Source organism: Chenopodium quinoa, unplaced genomic scaffold (genome assembly GCF_001683475.1).
Source record: "Chenopodium quinoa cultivar QQ74 unplaced genomic scaffold, ASM168347v1, whole genome shotgun sequence".
Lineage (NCBI taxonomy): Eukaryota > Viridiplantae > Streptophyta > Magnoliopsida > Caryophyllales > Amaranthaceae > Chenopodium > Chenopodium quinoa.
In genome coordinates, this window is record NW_018742455.1 from 258,281 (window position 1) to 270,076 (window position 11,796).

Below are 11,796 nucleotides of genomic sequence, written 5' to 3' on the forward strand. Positions count from 1 at the left end.
CAATCAACAACAATGAATTTACCAATCAACAATCATTATTTGGCGTTTCAACTGATTATTCTAACTTATGTCACTTGATTTACTACATATACAAGTATTTCATTTATCTAGGTTATAAGTTGGAGTGCTCATCTCAAATTAATTGCCACGAATTTTAATTCAATTCATATCAATTTAACCATACTTCTTTTTTTTTTTTTTGACAAAGATACTATTAATGAAAAGCATGATTACAACCTAAACTAAGTAAAGAAAGCAGAATTACACGATAGAACATTGGGGGTTGGACCAAATGACTTCTTACGTTTAGGAAACCAAGTATACTCGGTGGGACATGATGCTATTCGTTTAGAGCCGCTTAACCTGCAAAACAAAGAGTTAGTAAAACATGTTGGAGACCTATTTTGCAAAGAGGCATATTTCCTTCTAAACCTGGGACGGGAAGACGAGACAAAACCCAACAATATTTTAGAGGAGGAAGAGCTTGGGTGAACGAGAGTCTGCAAAGGGGAAGAAACAGGTGAAACTGGTAGGAGTATCGACCCAGCTTCACACGATGACTCGTGACTTGCCATACCTGTGGATGGATCTTCTTGCATCAAATTTGGAGTTGTTTCACACCTATCGTGCCCTTTCACAGGGGGGTGACTAAACTCCATTGGTGGAGAAACATTTTGAGTTTCACCACTATCCATCCTTTTTAAAGGATTGGCTACTCGGATGGTAATAAAATTCTTTTGGCGAGAACAAAAATATTGTACTGTTCGCCCCTTGGAAATCGCTCCATACATTGTTGGAGTGAGACGCAAATAGGAATCATTTCGCTTTCGGCTTGAGAACCGAAAACTTGACCCTGTCAGATTTGGGTTTTTTTTGTTTTTGAAGTGCCCTTCAAAACACAATTGTTATCAATAACGTTGGGCCTAAGATCTTGGTTGGTAGGGTTGACTTTATCCTCCAAATCCAAAGAATTGCCACTAACGTCCTTTTCCATTTTGGTGTCGTCTTTCACACTTGAACACCTACGAACATGACCATCTTCACGACCATCTCCTTCCTTCCTTTTCCCTTTTTTCCCTAACTTCCTACTATTATCTTCCTTCCCACAACAGACATAATCTCTAAACTTCTCATCTTTCCTTGTTACTGCTAGTGCCTCATCAACAAAATCCGGAAACCAACCCAATAAGGATATCACCTCCTTAAATTTTTGCTGGGACTCACTATTTTTTACAAAATTTTGGCTACACCCAAGGGTAGGCAAAAATCCCTGCACCCCCTACCAAACGACACCGCTTCACAACTGATGCCCCTACCTCCCAACAACAATATCCGTGCTTCCACTAACAATGCAACCCTCACCTCAACACCCTCGCTCACCCAGCCAACACCATCAACATAACAAATTATGAGCAGAAATTATAATCGTATTAATCAGGAGAAATCAGAAGGAAAAAAATATTGCAAAAGGAACCCTAGATCAAGCAAAAAATGGAACTCTAAATTGAAGCAGCAAACAGAGCAATTTGAAGAAGTTATTGAGTTCACACGCACATCAATCAAGTTCGCTCGAATTGATTATCAGTTTAAGAAGCAAATCATGAGCCTAATCGTAGCAATAACAAGCAAATAATACGAGAATCATATAGAAAATCTGATCCAAAATTACGTAATTTTTAGGATGAAGATTTAATTGGGATAGAATTGCAATGATGGTGATTTTTAATTGTTGTGGTGACATCGTGGCAACTATGTTGAGGTAACAACAGTTACTGTGACAATGATATATGAGTAATTTTTTGTAATATATGTGTTATTGAGTTATTCATTATTGATCATTGAGTTATTCCCGTTGTGTATTCTTAGAAGATCTTCCTACTTAATTTATATATGCTCTTTTGTCTAATAAAAAAATGAACAGTTTTGTGTAGTTATGTTTTGGGATTTATTATGTGTTTGATTTTCTGTAATTGATCATATGCCTTTTGATTAATGAACATTTTATCATATAATGGTTGATCATATGTGTTACTGTTTATGCTCATTTATATATTGATAATTTGATCATTTATTATTTATGCACTGGGTAACAAGGACATTATTTCTTGTAAAGAATTGAGAAAATCTAAGCAAGGAGAGAAAGAGTTTTAGACTAAAAAAGACGGTTTTGTAAGAGATGAAGAAATGATAATTCATTACAAATGAAAAAATTTGTTTGTTCTAATGAGGCTTTTGTTGAGTATTTATATAAATCATCATTTCTTTAATTGAAGGCTCATACAAAATCACTTTTTAATAAGATATTTCTTCCAGTTGTAAGGGAGTGGATGATAATATTTCTAATGGTTTTAATTAGATAATTTTGTGTAATAGATTATTACTCGAATTGACGCATGGTATTGTACATTTTATTGGATCATATTATAACAAAGTTTTAAAATTATAATACATAATAAAACTTGAACGTACTACTAGATATTAAAATATACAATACAATTCCACATATAATTATCAAACACAATAAAACTTCTCGATCCAAATTCGAAAAATTGAAGCTTGTATTATAGGCTCATATATGTTGCTTGGCGACTCCATTCATGCCTTCTTGGTTTCCTTCTTATTGTCATTTTTCTTTTTTCCTTGCATTGCTATTGTGCGGTCTAACTCATAATAACAACGATTTTTTTTAACTGATAGACAAAGACAAATAAATTATTGGATTTGAACTAAAACAAACCAATTCTCGTATAAATATGAATATTGTAGAGTAAGACAATTGACCTGATCGACATGGAAATAAAAATTTATTAATACATAAATGGACATATATTAGTTTGAAAATGACCATCTACTATTATGGAAATGAACATCTATTAATACACAAATCAACATGAAATATATATGTGAAGAAATTCTTGAAGCTATCAATATGTGAGGACCATATATCCATATGAGAAAAGACATATATTGAAATTCAAAATTAAAATCAACATGAAATATTTGAACGTCGCCCGCAAATCTCCACATAAAGCCCACAAATATTTTTACTTTGACTCTTTTGCCCTTTTTCTAATTTTTACCGAAACCGTAATTCACTCTCACGAAGAATGTGGAGCTGGAGTGGATCGCCGAGGGACACCGAAGAGCCGTCATCGTCGCCGGAAAGCGAGATAATCCGGGGGAAAAATTACGAAAAGTAGGGGTGGCGTCTGGTCAGGACGCCGCCACCATGGCTGTGGCGTCAACGCCGCCACCATGGCTGTGGCGTCCTGGCCAGACGCCGCCACCATGGCTGTGGCGTCCTGGCCAGATGCCACCCCTACTTTTTGTAATTTTTTTTTTTTTTTTTTGTAATTTGTTATTTTTTTATTTATTTATTTTTCTTTTTTTTTTGTAATTTTATTTAAACTTTTTGTAATTTTTTTTAAATTTTATTTAAAGTTTTTGTTTTTTTTAATTAAACATTAACACAAAAAATTAAATATTAACACAAAAAATTCTGATTTAAAAAAAAATATATACATTAGAAATAAAAACATTAACACATAAAACAAAAATATTAAACATTAACAAAAGAATTCTGATTTTCCAAAAAAAAAAATATTAGACAAAAAAAAAGTGGTAGGGCGCCTGGCCAGGACGCCCAGCCCCTGGTGGTGGCGTCTGCTCCGGCCGCCGGGACCAGGGGGCTGGCGTCTGACATGAACGCCCAGCCACGGCGGTGGCGCCTCTGGAAAATGCCACAACCGTGGCTAGGCGTCCAGGTCAGACGCCAGCCCCCTGGTTCCGACGGCCGGAGCAGACGCCACCACCAGGGGTTGGGCGTCCTGGCCAGGCGCCCCACCTCTTCTGGTTTTTTTTTAAAAAATTTTTTTTTAAAAAAAACCCTGCCACCGTGAGCCGTCCTTCCCTCCGCCGCTGTGGCCGCCAAGTCCTTGCCTTGCCGCCTCAACATTGCCGTATTTTCGGGTGATTAGAGTGTGGGTATGGGTTAGATTTTTTTATTTTAGGTTTAGGGCAATAAGGTAAATTCAATATAGATTTGTGGGCTTTATGTGGAGATTTGCGGGCGATGTTTAGCAATCCACAAAAAGAATTATGAACGAACAACCGTATGTTAATATGTGATATTATAATTGACCATATACACTATAACACTATTATGTAATTGAACATCTACTAAAATAAAAAGGAACATTCAATATTTATGTTATGTGAAAAAGAGAAAATGACTTATTACGCGATATATATATATATATATATATATATATATATATATATATATATATATATATATATATATATATTTTGTAAATGAACTTTTTTCTTAAAGATTATAAATTAACATTTTAATGCTTATTATAAATGAACATGTACTTATTTATAATTGAACATATGATTTTTTTTTTAAATGAGCATATAATAATTTATAATTGAACATTTAATTGTGCAATATTAATATAGATGAAAAAATGTATTAAATTTATATTTATTTGCTAATTAAGTTGTTTTTGAAAATTTTTGTGTGGGGTAGTGATAGTCTGATAGATGCTTATGGCAAATTCAATATTCAATATGTTTCATGTAAATGACCATTAGTATGTATTTTTTAATTGTTCATTTTTGTAAATAAATATGAACACATTGTTAAAATAATGAACACAGTTCAATATGAGAATGAACAATTATTAAAATATAAATGAACATTTTTTAATAAGAGTAAATTGAGTATATAGGTATTAAATTTCAAATAATGAATATTCAATATGAGATTGAACAAGTAATGCAATGAGAATAATAATGAACATGTATCAAATCCAATTGAACATATTTTAATGTGAAAATGATCATATATTGATGAACATGAATTCCGTCTAAAATGTACATTATTGCATGATAGATTATATTTACTAGCCCAAAATCACCTAATAACAAGTTTAAAATGAACATTTACGATAGACTAACAATTTTAATTGAATTATGTTATAATTTTGGGACATTCTTACATTCTTAAAATATAATTCAGTTATAATTATAAGAATCACGCACTTACTTCCATGTAATGTAGGAAATTACAAATTGTTATTGAAAGTCCTTATTAAATCTATAGAAAATATATAAAATAAAAAGAGGATAAATATGGACATTTATCAGAATTCTAATGATCGTCGACTAATATGTGAATGATCATATACTAATATATAGATGAACAATATAATTATCAAAATTAAAATCAACATTATTGAATTAGAATTTTTAGAAGTTTATGAAATTCAAAAGAAAGTTAATAATATATATCTTGACTATGCATCTAAATAATGGGATTGAACATTGCAATATATATCCGAATAAACATCTACTTAAAATTCAAAATAACATCTATCAATATCTTGACGACCATGTATTTAAAAGAGAATGAATAAATTCATTCTCTTTTAAGTACATGGTCAAGATAACATATATCTACATCAAAATGAACTAAAAAATTAACTCATAAAAACATTTATCAATATCTTGACTATGTACCTACATTGGCTACATCAGCACAAGACTTTGATAAGACGTTTTTTTTTTTTTTTTTTTTATAAACTTCTATATGTAAATGAGCATCTACTTATGTATAAATGAACATATATTAAAATAATAATAAACATGACATGAATATTAATGAGCCTTGTTATTAAAAATATATGGGTTAAATATATGGTTTAACATTCAGTTTTCAACAATGAAGTTCACTTAGTCCAAATTTTTATTAAACTACAAAATTACACTCTAGATCAGATCAACTATACGATCAAATTAAACATCAACTTAGATTTGGAAAAATGATAGTTTTTTTTTAAAAAAAAAATCATTTTGCAAAACCATAGAGCAATAAAAGGATTAAAGGTATCATCACCAACCCTTTGATACAATGGTTGCCGCAAATCTAAAAAAAAAAAATAATAAAAAAAAAGAAACAAAAAAAGGAAAAAAGGAGGATAGGAGATTAGCCCTGCCAATTATGATGGTGGCGAGCTGGCGACGTCGGATTCTGAATAATTAGAGAAAGTGGAATGGCAGCATGGATAAATATGTAGTAGGGGTTATACGGTGTCGTTTAAGTTAGGGGGTGTAGGGTGTAATGCATGGTATAGAGTGTAGGGATAAATAATTACTATTTTTGGGATCTATTTTAAGGGCTTGTGCAAGGTCCATGAAAGCTAAGGTTGGTTTATTGAGCCCTAACACGGCAATTGCCCTTCTATAGTAAGCTTTCACATTAGTAGTATCAAAACACAAAACCGCTGAACATAATTGACCCACTCTATCATAGTCTTTGACCTTGATGAAGCAAGCAGCCAAGTTCAAATTAAGGGACACAACAGTGACCGAAAACATCAATTTATCCTCTTCATTACAGACTGAAGCAAAAGACAACAATTTAAGAGCAATAGAGTATTTTGCAATAGCAGACCCCATATGATTTTGCTTGTAGAGCATGTTTCCCTCGTCCTTTAATTTCTTAACAAAATTGAGAATCCCAAAAGGATTTTCCAATTGCCCAACTGAAAATTCTAACTCATGAGAAGAGACATCCTTCTCTTCAACATGGGAAATACACAACGTACCCCTAAATCATATCCAAAATAAAAGGATACCCAATTACACCATAATTTTGAATTTGATTACTTTGTTAATTTTGAAAATGGGCAAACAAAACAAACAAAAGGAAAGAACAAAAATAAGGGACGAATCATGTCATGTGATATGAATACATGAAGACATTGATATTAATATTATTGTATTGGAACTACTACTTGGAAGAGGAGGTTGTCTCGTTTTATAACTATTGTCACAAAATCAAGAGAAGTGAATAACAAGAAGAGAGATGAGAGAAAGTGTTACGGAGTACTTTGTTTGTATACCATTGAACTACTAGTTGGTATTATTAAGTTATCTAATGGAAACTGTTATATTATTGCTGATTGATATAGTTTATGCATCCTGTACTACAGCAATTAGTCAAAAACGGAGGGAGTAAAAGCTGTAAATTTATTTGATAATAGTTCCGTAAGTTAAACCTTAGTCAGAAGCACAGAGAACATCTTTTACAGGCTTACAGCTATCTAATCATCTGTAATACAGTTGCTTAAAATGTACCGAGTCATATACTCATATGCAATATGCCTAACATGACAAACTGCAGCTATCTCAGGCTTCTCAGCAATAGTCACAGACATCTTCCAAGTCATAATAAGCAAATGTAATTATGTATTACAATTTTTTTTTACAGGATTTTATTAGGAAAACAACTCTGGTCTACATCTATGAACAAATGTTGCTGCTATGCTTGACAGTCCGTCGGTAAAACCCATTGAGCCTAAAGCTTAGCTCTTGCAGCCTTCTGATCATTGAAGGTAATAAGAACCTTACCAATTGCTTTTCTATCTTTGATGGCAGCAAATGCAAGGTTAGCCTGTTGGACAAAACTAGAATATTAGATGTAGCACAAGTGCAAAACAAAAGACAAATCTACACCAAAAGCCAATAAAAAATTGACCAGCATCCAGTAAGATACTTGCTAGAGAATTTTTACAAGCCCTTAGTTCAGCCAGTAAAACAGCAATACTGTAAAGCACATGAAAGCATGATGCAAACACGACAACCCTTGGTAGGGAAAGGGATCAACTAAACGTCTAAACTTGAGACTCCCTCCATTCCTTGACTTTTGGCTTTCAAATTATTCAAAAAAGTAGAGCAATTATTAAATATTCAATTGGTATTATAACTACTCCATAATAAGTATTATTTTGGTATATTCAAAGACAGACCATATGAAATAAGAAAAGTTATTTAAGTAGACAAATCACAAGGAATGGAGGATTGGAGAAAAAAAATTACATATCCTTCACCTCTTCTACGACTGAATTGAATGAAACAAACATAAGGACATAGATAATATGGTGGCTAGATACATAAAATAAGATACGTAGTAGAAAAGTCTCCCCATCCTCAACAGCCAACTTCTAGCAGTTGCGCCATCCTCCTGCACCAGTCAATTAGCTAGCCTAGTATCAATTTGGTGATTCTATAAAAGGACTTTAATTTCTCTGTTGTAATCATGGATCTTTTCTAATTTTGTTAGATGAGTGGCTAGCCTGTACTGTGTTTTGCAATTGTCTCCTTACTCTAACCTGAGTGATTTGAGTTCTTGACTCGGGTCTTTTTTGTTTTTGATGGAAATTGACTTGGGTCTTTGACTTTGTATAATTTTGGGTCTTTTTTTTTCTGCTTTCCTGATGCTTAGGTTGTGGCATTTATGAGTAATTATGTCGGGCATTACGCTCATGACTAATTATTATGTAAATAAAAATAAGAACTTAAAGACCATGCCTAACACCAACCACTATCATCTGTATCCCCCACCCCCCCCCCCCCCCAAAAAAAAAAAAAAAAAAAAAAAGAAAAAAAAGGAGAGATTTCAACCGAACTCATGGCTCCCTAAACCTCTCAGCTAAAACTAAGAGCCCAGATAATTAAATTCTAATACTGCGTAAGATCAAGGCTGTAAAGCCTGTAATCACCCACTATTTCATCCATCGATATACATTATCATACACGCCTTTGAACCTCTGATGAAATAAAAGTACATAGTCAAGTATGAGTGTATGACATCAGAGAGAGAGAAAAAGAAAAAAGAAAAATCCAAAATCACATGTCAGATGCTTAAGCCTAAAGAACTTTTCTTAATCACAACTAACTTTGTCACATAAAGATGAACATCCAACGACACTATATTAAACTGATTTCTAGATAGGATTTGTTGATTTCTTACAAGGACCACCACCCAGGTATGATTTCATTGTTAGGAAAGAGGTCTGTATTATGAACAGTAATTAGTCTAACCACTAACCAGTTTAGACAACAGCAGAGAAAAATTCCACAGATTCACAAAAAATCTACCTCTTAGTTTTTTACTGGGAAGTGCAAGCATATATTTCATGTCTATAACTATGATTGGGAGGAAAAATTAAATTCCCCCAAGAAGTAAAATGGTAGATATATTATATTGGTATAGCTAGCAACTGGAACATATGTTCTAATCCACTGACCTCTGCAGGACTGTACTTGTGCGAAATATAGATGGAAATCATGCCCCTGGCTAGCCATGAGAGCAGCTCCTGGAGTGAATATTCAAGGACACTTGGACAATGGATTCTGTAGCTTCCCCAGTAAAGTCCATGTATAGTCCAATTCTGATAGAAAGCAGACATGAAAGATTAGTAAAAGTATTAGAAGAACAACTGCATATCATGCCCAAAAAGACTGAATTCAACTGTTTTAGAGTATCATAACAACAGGTAGCATATTGACATATGATGAATGGAGCCAAGAAAAAATAAGAACATATGCAGTAAGTGAGAATTCTAATCTCAAAAGAATATAGGACATTCACCCGAACACCCAAATTCAAGTGTAATTGAGAACAATACCTTAACCAGAGCTATGTTTGCAGGAATGATAGGAACTTCTCCACTGGCAAATCCAATGACCAAAATGTTAGCCCCCCAGTTCAACACTTTCATGGCATCCTTAGTTAGCTTTCCACCAACTGGATCGTATAAGACATCAACCCCTTTGAGCTTCCTAGCCTTCAAAAACTCCTTTACACTTGTAATAACATTATCTTGGCTTATGTCAACAACATGGTCAGCGCCTAATGACTTCAAAAATTGCACCTTCTCAGGCCCCCTAAAGTTCAATATAAAAAGCAAATTATAAAATTTATCACATTCAAGACCTTCCAAACTGCCTTTAATACACACTTAAATAACTACCTCGCAGCTGCTATGACAACGGCACCACAGACCTTTCCTATCTGAACTGCTGAAACACCAACTCCTCCTGCTGCACCAAGCACTAGTAAAACCTACAATATTCCCATCGCCAATGATAAGCACATTTATGTCCCATCCAGACCACTAAAGGAGATGAGGTGAAGCAGAAGCAAGTAAAAAAAGGCAATACCTGACCACTTTTAAGTTGGGCACGATGAACAAGACCAACATGTGAAGTCCCAAATGCCACAGGAAGTGCAGCTGCAGCAACCAGGTCACACCCCTCTGGTACTTTAAACCTTACAAACCAATTATGAATATGGAGGAAAACAAGCACTATAAGAAACTATGCATTAGGATTCCAACATGATAGTTATCCAAAAGATATGAGTGAAAAAATTAAAAACTATCGAGATGAATAAAGTGTAATACACATAAAAGCCCCTCCAGTCTGATATAAATATGTTGCGCACTTTTGTTATACTACTTTGCATCATTAGTTGATAAACATTATTCTAAGATCAACACTACAGATGAAGTCAAGGTTTACGTCCAGAAAAATAGCCATCTATTTTCATAAGCAATTCCTCTTCCAGGTATATCCCCTAAATAGGATAAAGGTTTCACTTTTGACCTATAATTCCTTCTAACTCCTCCCATTTCACCTCTCTTCATTCAAACCCCTTGAGTATGTTGAATTACAACCCAAGAAAAGAACCATTATATAAGCATGAAACCGATACATCAAATATCATACCTCTCCAATCCAATCTATGCTCCTTTGCCAATACTTATATCATCATAGAAAAAGAGAGGTAAAACTCATTCTGCTCATCATATAACGTGTCGTAACAGCCTACTGACCTCTTTCTTAGCTATAGTCTTAATTCATGAGCTAAATTATTACAAAACTCTCCATTACAGCATTCCTACAACTTGAACATCAAAATCAGCAAGCAATCTATCAATGACATTGCACCCAATTCCACTCTAACACTTTAAATCAACAATTTAAAAGCAAATGATTTATAAAATAAGGCTATTTCAAAGGACTTGTTAATTCACATTAGTACACCTATTCATTTTCTAAACTCATCCCTTCTGATTTTCAATATCAAATGTTGATATTTTGAAAATTAAACATTAACGCAATTCTAACAATATGTATAAATCACGAATATTGATCAAAATAAACTCATCCCTTCTTACGTATGTATAAATCACGAACATTGATCAAAATAACAATTAAATAGAACGGAGTGAGTAATCGAAAAGGCAATGAACAACAAAACCACATACAATTTAGACTCATCGTCGACGACAAACTGAGCAAACGAACCCAGATTAGCAACCGAGCAAACACGATCACCAACCCTGAATTTAGAAACTTGAGAACCAACAGCATCAACAACCCCAGAGTAATCAGAGCCAGGAATGAAAGGAATTGGAGCTTTCTCCTGGTATTTCCCAAGAACCTGAAGGTAATTGGCGTAATTCAAGCTCGTAGCCCTAACCCTAACCCTAATTGCCGTCGGAGATTTTAGCTCCGGCAATGGTTCGTTCTTCGACAAAAAAATTGGGGAATTTTCGTCGGAGAGATTGGCGGTTGATGGATCACCGAGTTTTCGGACAACAATTGCCTCCATTTTTGGAATTTAGGAGAGAGAAAACGAGAATTTGAGGGATAATATTGATTGTGATGATAAATTGATAATCAACTACCACCCTCCCTCTTCAATGGCTACCTGGAAGTTTGTACCGATTTAGTAGTGTGACTAAGCTGTGGGGAGTTGGCGCTTTTAATTCGGACCCTTTTTTAGTGAATTTTCAGGGGACGGTTGTGTGGGTACTGCTGTAGACCAGATTTTATCTTAAGATTATCTACTTATCTCTAATCCGAGGTAAATGATATTTAGTAGTATTTTGTATTATAGTAAACACTCATTATAATTCCACTTTTTCAATAATCTAC

At 33.9% G+C, this 11,796-nt stretch overlaps 2 protein-coding genes across 2 annotated transcripts; both read right to left on the bottom strand.

Moving 5' to 3' along the window:
• Positions 1–187: 187 nt before the first annotated feature.
• Positions 188–722, bottom strand: LOC110717072. Its single transcript, XM_021895716.1, has 2 exons — positions 433–722; positions 188–363 (listed from the first exon to the last, which is right to left on the bottom strand). The coding sequence occupies exons 1-2, from the start codon at positions 693–695 to the stop codon at positions 243–245; spliced, it is 384 nt and encodes a 127-aa protein (XP_021751408.1). The 5' UTR covers positions 696–722; the 3' UTR covers positions 188–242.
• A 6,295-nt stretch (positions 723–7,017) lies between these two features.
• Positions 7,018–11,682, bottom strand: LOC110717892 (quinone oxidoreductase-like protein 2 homolog). Its single transcript, XM_021896683.1, has 6 exons — positions 11,124–11,682; positions 10,015–10,123; positions 9,825–9,916; positions 9,480–9,738; positions 9,099–9,242; positions 7,018–7,462 (listed from the first exon to the last, which is right to left on the bottom strand). The coding sequence occupies exons 1-6, from the start codon at positions 11,468–11,470 to the stop codon at positions 7,367–7,369; spliced, it is 1,047 nt and encodes a 348-aa protein (XP_021752375.1). The 5' UTR covers positions 11,471–11,682; the 3' UTR covers positions 7,018–7,366.
• Between the last annotated feature and the right edge of the window lie 114 nt (positions 11,683–11,796).